Source organism: Microtus ochrogaster, chromosome 1 (genome assembly GCF_000317375.1).
Source record: "Microtus ochrogaster isolate Prairie Vole_2 chromosome 1, MicOch1.0, whole genome shotgun sequence".
NCBI classification, from domain to species: Eukaryota; Metazoa; Chordata; class Mammalia; order Rodentia; family Cricetidae; genus Microtus; species Microtus ochrogaster.
The window spans coordinates 96,947,968-96,960,932 of NC_022009.1; the positions used below are offsets into that span (position 1 = coordinate 96,947,968).

General features: G+C 36.7%; 1 protein-coding gene across 2 annotated transcripts in view; it reads left to right on the forward strand.

The window, feature by feature from the left end:
- Pcdh10 (protocadherin 10) overlaps positions 1-8,856 on the forward strand; it is a 62,600-nt gene extending 53,744 nt beyond the window's left edge. Inside the window, exon 5 of one of the 2 annotated variants that reach the window (XM_026782952.1) lies at positions 6,515-8,856. In XM_026782952.1, coding sequence (XP_026638753.1) covers positions 6,515-6,633 — 119 coding nt within the window. In that variant the 3' untranslated portion in view covers positions 6,634-8,856. The remainder of the gene's footprint in view (positions 1-6,514) is intronic. The other variant, XM_005343941.3, reaches the window with a different exon arrangement.
- The last annotated feature ends 4,109 nt before the right edge of the window (positions 8,857-12,965 follow it).

A 12,965-nucleotide genomic window follows, 5' to 3' on the forward strand; every position in this document is an offset into this window, starting at 1 on the left:
CCAAGGTCCGCCCCCCTCCGTCCATGTGTAGGACGGTGAAGACAGACCTGATGTTTTGTGTTGACTTCTTCATGGATCCCGGGGACTCACACTGAGGTCCTTATGTCTGTGCAGGAAGTACTGTACCCACTGATTCACTTTGTCATGCCCCTTAAAGAAACAATTTTCAACAACTCTTTTATAGAGAAGAGTGTGTTGCATTATCACATGAGATAGTAATAAAGGAAGCAAACACCTAAAATACCCAATCACCATTAAAATTTGCTTTAATAACCTAAACATTGGGCTATTATAAAGTTATTGTGACTTTGTAGTTAGGGTATCATTGTAACATACTTTTCTTTCAGACAAGACTAATGAAAATAGGGAAAAGGGGAAGAGTGTAAACAAATTTAAGGATCCCAGTAGATCCCAGTGTCTCTCTGGTAGATGATCATTTACCTGATGATGGGCAGGACAGAACAAAGGTGAGGGTTTGCTTTCTTGAAGTTAAATGGGCTTGTTTTCAATGAGATGCCATGAAAGAAATGAAAATGTCGATAAGAACATAGTCTTGTTTGCAAAAATAATTTCTAATCTTCTCTTTTCCTTGAGTAGCTACTCAAGAAGCAACTTAGGAAGACCAAAAAAAAAAAAAAAAGAAAATACAAAAATAATATAAAATAATTTCACAGTTTTCCCGAGAGCAAATGATAGCCTAAATTCTGACAATGGTTTGTGTAAGAGTTGGTGGTTATTATTTAAATTTTCGTGCCAGCTGCCATTTTTCATGGATCATACTTGCTTGGGAATGGCTTTGAATATATAGTATGTTCATTTCAAATATTTTTAATCTTTAAAAATCAAGATAGAAAAAAGAATGCCTGGCCAGAAAACAACACAGAGGAAACCAAACACCACATATAACTAATATAAACAATGTTAGTAAAAATAAAAGATAACAGTTGTAATATTTTCATTAAAATTTTTAAGGGTACCAATTTTTCATAGTTCTGAATATATGCTCATTATACCTCATTTCTATGTCTTTAGTAGATGTTGATACCATTTCTATGTTTTCTTTTTAAGCGAGTCCTTCCCAGCAACAGTATTTTAGCATGGATCAGGGTTTTGTCATTCTTCATGTCCTCATGTTATGGATAAAAAGACAAGATGAATGTTGGTCAACTCATCAAAGAATCTGACCATGAATTTAACTTTTAATCTAGTTCATTTTCTTTGTACTGAATTTTCAACCTGCACCAAGCAAATTTTCCATTCTGCTTCTGCTCCTTGTTGAAACACCAGGAGCAACTATACTTGGTAATATGCAAATATGTTATAGCACCAGTACTTACACAACACCAAGTCTAACTTGGTAAATGAATATTTTTGGTTGGGGTCATTTACAGAATATGGTGAGGAGTTACCAACATAGCTAAATCATCAAAGACCATATCAGTATGGGTGACAGCTCATGAAAGTTAGAAACCTGGAGTATACTGTACAGAATGCAAGCAACTTAAAAAAATATATAGTCAGCATGCAGTCAATTCCATTTGTCTCTTTTTTTTTTCCAGGCATTTCTGGGCCTGAAGAGTGGGAGTGTGGAGGGATGGGAGATGAAGGAGGTGGGGATGTATCTGCGTATTTACAGAAGCTCAGCTCACCAGAGAATGACTCTCAGCAGTCTCTAGGGCTTATGAAATCATAGGGAAAGAGGGACTCTTTGAACCTTTCAGTTCCAGGTACTTCCTGAAGCTATTCTGAGTTGTTACTGCCTGTATTTAAGGAGCTTCCTTGCAATTTGGAGGTAGATACTACAATACCTGTTGCTGGATAGAGACACAAGAAAGTAAAATGGTATCAGTCATATACCCTCACAGCATGTGAGAGGGCACAAAACTCCACACAAAGTGTCACAGAGGTTGCATTCAGAAACACAGCAAAACAGTCTCCCTGAAACTCAGATAAGGAAGACATTGGTTGTCAATACTATTCTGGAGCAAGAAGAAACAACTATGCCTATCCCCACCTAATGAAAACGAAAAAAAAAAAAAAACAAAACACAAACAAACAAACAAAATACCAAACTATCTGGCTAGGTCACTAGATATCAAGAGTACGTAAACAATGACACAATACTGTTGGATGCCCTCTTGACTTGGCCAGTTATCAAGGCTATTAACTGTAACATCACAGTAAGATCTTTGAAACCGTGACATGAGTTTATAACTTGAGAATAAACTGAGATTTCTAGAAAGCAGCAGCATCTCACTAGGATGAAAAATAGGTGCATGACCAAGGGGATGAAGAACATGTAGAGACATGGTCTTTAAAAACGTGCATTTTGTAGGTGTTCTTTGGTATTGAAAACGACAAAAATTGAGAGACATATGTGCTATTAGTGTAGCCAATGGATATCACCGATAATGTAGATTTATATCACTTCATAGCTCTAACAAAGATGAACTTACTTCCCACTTGAAAGCTTACATGGGCATTCTCTAAGGAAGCCATAATTGATCCCATTTAAGCTGTTTAAGAGCTTGAAATTTGATTGACATATGGCTTAGCAGTTAAGAGCACTGCCTGATCTTCCCAAGGTCCAGAGTTCAATTCCCAGCAATCACATGGTGGCACACAGCCATCTGTAATGAGATCAGGTGCCCTCTTGAAGAAGAGACCTGGTCAGTCGTTCTCACCGACTTAGACTATGAAACCCAATATGGACAAGCTCAACAGAACCAGCATATACGAGCTGACCATGGATGATTCAGCATTTCCAGGGCACAAATTCCATTCATTTCACTTTTTTCTTCTCAAGAGCTCATCTTTATTACGTCAGTCTCAGTCTATAGGTGCTTGTGTCACAAATCTGAAAACCTATGTTTGATCACCAGCCCTAAGAAAGGAGAGTTGGTGCACACCTGCAACTCCAATACTGAGGAGGAAATGCTAGAACAATCCCTAGGGTTTACTTGCCAGCCAGTCTAGCTGAATCTAGAAGTTATAGATTCAGTGAGAGACTTTATCTCAAAAACAATTTGAAAACTGATATAAAAGGAGCCATGTTGATTTATATCATTTACATTCACAAATGTGCATGTATATCTGCTCACAACTGTTAACACACACATACACACACACACACACACAAGCACACCCCAATTTTGTCTATTTTGAGAAATGAAATAAATGTCAATATCACTCTCAATAATATCTCGATCCTTTAAGTTATTAAGAAGAATTCTGTAATGATATCCATTATCTGATATTTTAGAACTGTGGCAGACCCCAAAACCAAACTGTTCACTGTCATTATATTGAAGTCCAGATGCTTATTTTTATAGAAATCAAGTCCAGATTCTATCTGCATGACAGACTAATTAATTTGAGATACAAGAATCTGAGTCAAGGAAGGCAACTATATTAGAATATATGGCTGAACGGCTAGGGATGTAGGTTAATCACGGAGTAAATATGCATAATCCACAGGGTTAAGTCATCAGTGCATGCACAGGTGTAACCCCTCACACACAAACTCAGACATGTCTTAGGAAAATTTATCTGTTTGAGAAGATGAAGAACAGCTTTCCTCATACCATCTTGCCTGTAATGTTACTTCAGAGTGGTTTATGCATTCATATGATTGACATTTATAGACACATAGGTTATGGAGGGCATTGCATTGTGGAATTTTGTTACTTTTCCTAGTTTTATTTCTATTACTAACAAATTACCCTGATCAAAAACAAAATAAAGAGAAAAGGGTTGGTTTTGTTTACACTTCCAGGTCACAGTTCAACATTGAGAGAAGTCATAGCAGGAACAAAAATCAAATTAAAAGCCAAACATATGGAAAAGTGCTACTTGAGGTCTCACACACCAATGCTTAGCTAGCTTCCTTTAATAACCCAGGAATGCCTGCTTAGGAATTGTGCCTAAAGCACAATGGGCAATCAAGACCATCTCCCATAGACCTGCTCATGGTCCCATCTGATGTAGGCAATACCTCAGTTGAGAGTCTCTTCTCTAGACTGTGTCATGTTGACAGATGATGGTAACTAGAATACAAGCCCTGAGAGTCAGAAGAACCACTGGAATACAATGCTATAAAGACAGACTCATTATGCTGGCCTCAAGAACCAATCCTCGTGCTTTCTGAGATCCAACGCTACCTGCCCTGCTTAACTTTCCATTCTTAGAGTGTTTGAGAGGGGTCAGTATGCTGTCTTCCTAAGTAGAATGTTTTGATCAAACAACTCTTTCTGAAGGTTCCCTAACTCCTTTGTAAATGCATGGAATAATCTATTATCAAGTTCTAAAAGCTCATAACATCATGGAATTGAATGTGTATCTATTTTAATCTGTGCTGAAGGCACCTCGGAAATTCTTTGAACCCACAAAGGAACTCTTTAAGATTCTGAAAATTTCTTGAGTTGCATCATTTTTGCATTAGTCTTACATCACAGACCCTTTATTACTTAGACATTGAAATTTCTCTACTAACTTCTGTTGTTTGGTTGTTTGTTTACCCATTTTTAAAGTCTGTTTTGTGCGTGACAACATTGGTTCTTTTTATTGCATGTTTATTTTCTAAATCTTTTGTCAAGTTCTTTAGCAGAATAGTTTAATTAGAAAGTTCACATTACTGTGTTTAGGTATATTTTCCTTAAGTAAGTTCGATGTTCAAGAGAATTTTTTTTTCAGAACTTTTGCTTAGAGGCATAACCCTAGGACTGGGGCTCTGAAAGTTAATTGGGAAGGAAACCTGGGAGACTGAATATCCAGACTTTTAGTATGATGATCAGACATCTGCCTGCTGTCTTCCAATGTAGGCACTGCTTCTGTTACCCTCCACAAGGATAAGCCCTTCTTCCAAATATAGTGAATACTTGATCGCCTACCTGTGCTGCTAGATGAGGGCATATGGGAGGTCTAATGACTTCTAATGGCATTTTTTTTATCCTGCTTTTGGTTTAGTTTCGCTCTCACTCTTTGGCTAATTTGCTCCATCAGTTTCTGAGCCTCTGAGATTTTCTCAGGAACAAATCTCATATTATCTTTCTACTCTGTTATAAGAATCAAGTCATGCCAATATTGTTATGTCAGTGAGCACACTTAACTGTGCTTAAAATTCCCCAAATATAAGAGGTGCTTTTTCTACATTTCTTTTATTGTTCCTTGTGTTTTTGTTTTTAATTTTTTTCCATTAGGAAAATTTTAAGAGGAAGAAAGGTTAGTCTAAAAATTTACCTCTCCTGTTTTCTCTAACCAGAGCTTGAAAATAAATTACTACATAGTGAGCAAACCCCTGTGGTACCCACGTAAGACCATCAGAAGATAATCCTACCCATCATAGCTTTGAAACCTTAGCTGTAAAATACCTGTTGGTATAGCTTTTACGTTTGGTATGGCTTTATTGCAAAGTGTTGATATGTTTGAGATGGAATAACATTCGAATCAATAATGAAAATGTAAAACTAAACATTGCATTTTTCATTACGTATCAACAATGAAAACCATAGCACACCCAACTCATTTACCTGAAGGTCACATCTACAAAAAATTATTTTTCCCTTTGTTTTGCAACAACTGTACTCTTATTATCAAATGTAGATCGATCTCATCAACATTCAGTATGTGCAATGCACATTGCTATTTGCTGCTTGTTATATCTAGCACCAGTGATTATTTAGACAGCTCTTTTTAAGGTATACTTGCGTATGAAGTTTCATTTTAAAAAATAGCACAAAATGGCATATTTTCCTTTTTATATTGATTTATTTGCCATATTGTTCTAATCTGATTAGGACCAGAGATTAGTGTCTAAATAGTAATAGGAAACTAGCAAGCTTCGGCACTGGAGGTCAATTTAATTACACTGTGCACAACAGAAACTAGGCCATGTGGGTATTGCCTTTGCCACCAGCAATTGACACCTGCGTGTTAATGAGCTGGTAATTAAGAATTGGCACATGCAGCCACAGTTTACTGTTTGGGACTAGGATAACCATATGCTGCTCAACTTCTCTGCTAAGTACTTTGTTAGCTTTAGAATCACACAGTTATGTTCTGAGGTTTCTTAAATGCTAATTCTCCCTTAAAAGATAAAAAGAAGCACTTTAAAAGTCATACCGCTTTTTCATCATTTTAAGTGATAGAAGCATTCTGAAATCAAAAAGTTAAATTTGAAGAGCAATATGCTTGAAAAATATACTTAAAGAGTTTGTTTAAAAAATATGTTTGTTCAGTTTAAAATCATTATAGGATTTTCTTCTTAAAAGGTCGTTTGCATTTTTATTTAAAAAAAGGCTAAAAAATGACTTTGCAAGAACAGACACATGAAGGGAGACAGCCTCAATTATTCAGACCTATCTCTTGAAGGGAGGTGGGCTATAACAAGCCAGCTTTGAGAAATCACAGTGGGAGGAGGCAAGAGACATTTCTGTGACATCATGATAGAACAGCTTCTTTGGTTTCCCCTTTGAGAGGCTCCTTGTATATATACTGTTTGCTGTCTCTTGTGTTGTTTGCAGAAATGCTGTGGATGCAGCTGCGTGGAGAGGCTCAGTTGACGAAAGATGGAGGCAAGCAAACAACCACATGACGGATCTCAGAAGTCGATTCTCAACTTCAGCACTCAGATAAGGCTGCTCCCCAGCAGACAGCGTGACTGAAAAATCTCCCGAGAGACTTCAGCCAGGCACTAACTGAGCTGCACTAATTCAAAACCACACAAACTGTGAGATAAATACGGGAGGATTACGCTGCTTTCTTCCTGGGAGTCTTGTTTAGCAACAATAGATAGCTAATACAATAGATAATTGAGAAACTCATTGTCTGTTACAGTAATATAAGTATTGACTTTTCTGGTGCCATGTGGCTATTTTTCCAAACAACATATATAGCGTGCACTTGCTGTTTCTTTGCTTTGCTCTTCAATTTCCACTTCTGCTTTATTCCTCATCACTTCACTCACACTCACACACACACACACACCACACACACACACACACACACACACACAATCCCCACCATTTTCTGGATTAATATATTGGCTTAAAAATATAAAGTGTTCTCGTCAAATGAAATATGCATTAATTTAGGCGACTTTCAGTTGTGGGAATTACTTCTAATTTTCTTCTTTGAAAGCATTTGCTTTTTCATAAAACCTTCTGTAGGACATATAGCCTTTTATATGCAGATTGGCATAATTACACTTTGAAATATCTTTGAATTCCCTGGAGCTTAAACTGAGAACATGAAAGGCCAAATGTTATATCGAACTGAAGGATATAAAAGTGTGTGTACATCAATCCAAAATGAGATATAGAAATGAGCAGCGCTACACAGCACAGCCCGTTTCTGACAGATTATTGAAGAATTTGTAACTACAGAGACTGTTATCCCAGGCAGGATTCTCCTGCCTAAGAAGGGCCTAATCCATTCATAACTGTTATCCTTTTAGTACCAAAATGATGCCTGTGAAGCAAAACAAGAAACCTAGTGTAACAAAAGCTCTTCTACTTTTCAAGGACAATGGAGCCTGACTTCCATTGCAGAGGAGAGCGTTATGAGGGTAGAAATGTCTATCCAATCTGATAGGCCAAAGATGGCAAGCAACACATTTCAGCAAATTAATAGAAATCCCACATAGTAACAATGAAACATTCCACCAGATCCCTTCCACACAGTTCTCTTCCATGAGGAAGCAAGTTCCCAGGGCCAGTAGAGGCATGTCCAGAGTATTTAAAAAGTATTGGTCTGGAGAGATGGCTTAGCACGTTACATTACTTATTGCTATTGTAAATTAATGGGAGTCCATTCTCAGTAGATACATGGAGGTTTACAACTTTCCAGGATTCAAAGTCTAATGGATCACATTCCTGCCTCTCACATTCCTAGCCAACAGGTACTCACATAGGACACATACATACATGCAGGCAAAATACACATACACAGAAAGAAAATGTTTCTGTTTAGAATAGTATCTGAAACACTTTCATGCATTCTTTTTCCCCCCAATAATGGGAAAGGAAACGAATTCAGTGTGTCTGTGTAAAGTCAAAGCTTGCCACAAACCCTTAACTTATTAAGAACAGATTCCATGAAACTAACTTTATTTTGAGTATGTTCTGCTAACTTTTAATATTCTATACTTATCCTGACTGCTTTCAGTTAAGTAGATCTCATAATTAGCCTTCTGAATTAGTTATACATAAGGAATCTTTTTTTATATGTAAAGGGCATGCCTTCTCATAAAATTATAATCTTTACAAATGATTGAAAAAAATTCATCTACACTGGTTACCAAGAACAACAACAAAAAGTTTTAAAATTCAGGACAAAATGCCATAAATTCTAGTTTATTCAGAATGGAGCGATATTAACCACTTACACTTGACATTAAAGTAAAGGGTAACCATTTTAAATGAAAAATACTTAGAAACCAATGGCAATTAACAGAGAACTGAGGAGGCAATGGATTGCATAGTTATGCATTCCATCTAGGCTAAGGAGTTTTCCCATTTTTGGCATCTTGCAAAACCTACCACTTATTAATCTTCAAAGTATGTATGGATGGAAATGATGATAATTCAAGTTGTATTTTAGGAAAACAAAATTGTCAGTTTGCTCTGAAACTGTCATTTTTAAAACACAACAATCTGAAATGTCTTTTTTTTCTGGGATGAATGACAAAATTTTGAAAATTTGAATGTTTCAGACATGCACTAACAAATTAGTGCATATAAGGAATTAGAACCATCCTTCAAAACTAGCTGAACAAATAGGAAATAAAGGACCTTGGTGGAGGAAGGTCATTGGTTAAGTAATAAAGAAACTGCTTGGCCTGATAGGTTAGAACATAGGTGGGTGGAGTAAACAGAACAGAATGCTGAGAAGAAAGGAAGTGAGCTCAGATGCCAGACCGCTGCTCTCTGAGGCAGATGTGATTAAGCTCTGACCCAGGATGGACGTAGGCTAGAATCTTCCCGGCAAGCACACCTTGGTGCTACACACATTAATAGAAATGGGCCAGGCAGTGTTTAAATGAATACAGTTTGTGTGTTGTTATTTCGGGGTATAAGCTAGCCAGGCGGCCAGGAGCCGGGCTGTGGGAAGAGGCCCCCAGCTCCTACAACAGGACCTAATATGATGCTAAGATTTCTGGATCACTACCTGTACCTCTTGAAAACCATACATCCTTCCTAAAGTTTCATGGTTAATTCAGAGACTCAGATAAGTTCTCACATCTAAATTTGATCATATATAGAATTCATTATGGGATGATGCTTTACAAAAATATCTCTATTGCATAGGTAGAGAATTGTTTAATGTTCTGTGATTGCACTCTACCCTGAACTCAACTAGGTTCCTTGCCCAGGAGAGAAGACTCTCTTAAAAAAAAAACCTTGCAAACCACTTAGTGACCCAATAAAGTGTTTATAGTTATTATCTCATGAAGATTACTTGTATTTAGATATTCTTCTGATATGTGTTATAAATGATGCCATTTTGTTAAAATATGATAAAACCCATAATCTCTACCATGGGTTTTTTTTTTTTGTGACTCAATAGTATAGCACAAACCAGGCAAAGAATGCCAGGATGGTCTTTAAAACAAACTGCAAATAATTATGAGGTTATTGAGAAAGCAAATGCTCTCAGAGTTGTCTGAGTGGTCCATATGTAATACAGTGTGCCCTTTGTTACATCACTTACATGAAAGGGATCTCATTCACACACCAACACAAGACAAGATGATATATGTAAACTTATCGCTTAAGGATAAGACTAGTGAATGGTAAAGCTTGGAAGTGACCTATAACCTGTGTGCACCTGTCATCCTCTCAGTGTATAGAAGATGGGATGGAGTACTTCCCTAGGTAATGCTTTGCTGGAATGGACCAAAATAGTTCTTGAATTTTAAAGAGAAATTGTTTCAGAAGCATAAATCTCTACACTATGACTGTGTGATTTATTCATAACTAATGATACAATCAACAAGAATGATGAGGAGAGTTTAGTGGTTAAATTTAATTTAAGTCTTTATTACATACATAATGATATCAAGTTCTTATGTATTGGTTGCCTTCATTATTTTTGTCAAAATATAGGATTTTAAAAGTTAATTTTTTTAAATGAATAGAAATAATCTTGCCAGGAAAGGAAAGAGAAGCTCATGACTCAGGATGTTCATGAATCTCACAAGGATCCCAAAGAAAGATTCTAAAGGTTAGGAAATCGCCAAGCAATTGCTAGGAGGGGGAACTCTCTGAAGTGTCTGGCTGCTAACTGGGCAGGAAGCTCCAGGGGTACAGCCTCCTTGTTCACCTGCTGTAGTGGGCACTTACAAGATGCATAGTCTTGGAATCATCCCTGTTCTTGTAAGTAACGCCAATAAATGCAGTGGTTTACTAAACTATACTAGGGTGGAATAGCCTCTTTGAACAGTCTTCAGTGCCCAATGTATAGTGAACAAATATTTCTTTGCTCCTCCTCAGAAAGAGTCAATAATACAATACATGGGGCAAGGATGAAAGTAGGACTTTTCCTGGTTTAAACCCCACAGTGTATGTTACCAAAGCATCGCTTTCACTAACTAGTTGGGAGTCAGTGAAAAGGAAAATATAGGAGATTTCATTTTCAAAAGGACATTGTGTGTTGTTATCAGTTTCTGAAAGATTTAAAATTCTTTATCTTGTTAACAGTCTCTTGAGAGTCTTTCAATAAAACCATCTTGTTTAATAGTATTTTAGCATCATATTCCAAACCACTGACCAAAGAAATGTTTTTGTACAAAATTAGCATCCCTAAAGGAGAATTATGGAGGACATATTTTGGGAAATGTTGATTCCACTTACTTCTCAAAAATAGAAAATTGGGCTGTGAGGATGTGGCTTAAACTCATGTGACAAAATGACAGCCGAAATGCAAGAAAGCAGAAAAATTGATGCACATCAGACACAGGATGTAGAGTTGTATTTGGTTGGGGTAAGATCTTTATTGTAGTTATTTTTATTGAAAAATTCATACAATGTATTTTGATCATTTTCCCTACCCCTGTTCTTGCAATATCTTCCTACTTCCCTAAACATCAATTTTATGTTCTTTTTCTCTAAGTTATGATAACTTTATAAAATAAGTTGTGGGTCTGGGATGTTGGCTCAGTGAGTAAAGTGCTTGCTCTGTAAGTCTCAGGATCAGAGTTTTGATATCCATAACCCACATCCAAAACTGGGTTTGTGTTGTAGCCACTAGTAATTCCAGTGCTGGGAAGGTACATACAGTGAATCCCTGGGGTAAACTGGCTAGCTAGCCTACCTAGATTGGCAGGTCCTGAAATTAGTAACACACTATACTGCAAAAAGTTGAATGAAGAACTATCAAAAAGGACACCAAGCCAGCAGTGATGGCACTCACTTTTAATACCAGCACTCTGAGTTATAGGCAGGTGTTATTTCTGTGAGTTTGAGACCAGCCTGGTCTACATACTGGATTCCAGGATGACCAGGGCTATGTAGAGACCCTGTCTTATAAACAAAGAAAAAACAGGGTACTCAAGGTCAACTTCAGGCCTCCTTGTGCTTGCTCACATGTGCTTATGTATCTACTAATTCACAGATGAACACACACACATACACACCAAGCATACATACACAAACACACAACTAAAAGTAAATAACTGTGCTCTGACTTTCTTCTCTCTTTCTCTTTCTTTCTTCTTTCCTTCCTTTCTTTTCTCCATCTTTCTTATTTCTTCCTTTACTTTCAATAATTTATGCCTAATACTGAATTCCCCTCATTGACTTATTTATTCATTGACACAATTCATGGATTAGGACATATGCAACTCATACTGCATTTGACATACTACAAATTGATGATGTTAACTCTTATTTTTTCTACAATGTGTTAAATATGCCTAGAAGAATAATATAGGAGATGAGAAGAATCATCACAAGGGTCATCAGTTCTCTCTGTTTTCTGAGATTTGTAAACATTGCTTTAGTGGTTTTATTTTTTTGCTGTTGTTAGCAAAAAAGACATAATCCCTTTGTAGCATCACTTAATAAAATATAGACATTGGGTCAGTGCAAATGGTGAATTGCATTGAGTTTATGAGAAATAGTTTCAGTGATGACATGGATTTGAATTTCAAACATTTGAATTCAAATCATCTGTCTCCCACTGTCATGGTTAATTTAAAATGTCAACTTGCCTTAACCTAAAATCACCCGGAAAAAGAGTAGCAGTTGAGCAGTTATCTAGACCAAATTGTTTGTGAGCATTTCCATGGGTTTGTCTGTTAACGGATCCAGCCCCTCTGAGCAGCATGAACCCCTAGCAGGCATCCTAAATTATATAAGATACAAGAAAACTAGATAGGGGAAGCAAGCAAGCAGAATAGATCCATTTGTTTCTGCTCTTGACTATGATGTCATATGACTAGCTACTTGAGTGTATGTGTTTGACTTCCCCTAAACCATGAAGTGTAACCTGCAATTGTAAGATTAAGAAACTCTTTCCTTCCCTAAGTTGCTTTTTGTCAGGATATATCACAGAAACAGATATGAAGCTATCACACCGACTCAGAAATTGACAGTGTACTAAGCACCACACTTAAAATACTGCTGGAAAACTGGGTAGGTCTCTTTCTATACTATTGCTTAACATGTAGTTGACAACATATTTTTGGTGCTAATTACCATACTCTGAAATTACATATGTATATGTAACAATGCATGGTAATGTCAACACAATAAGATCTAAAGATTAATGATTCCAGTGATTTCTAGTTTATTTTCTATTTGAAATCATTTCTCACGATGATAACAAAGATAAGTAGGGAGCCTGCTGAATTTTTCTGAATGGTTTAACAGCTTAATTGCAAGTGACAAAAGAGAAGGGAAACTGACTACACTCTTAATGATATGAAAGTATCTTAGAAGTCAAATTTAAGTACATAGTGGTGTTCC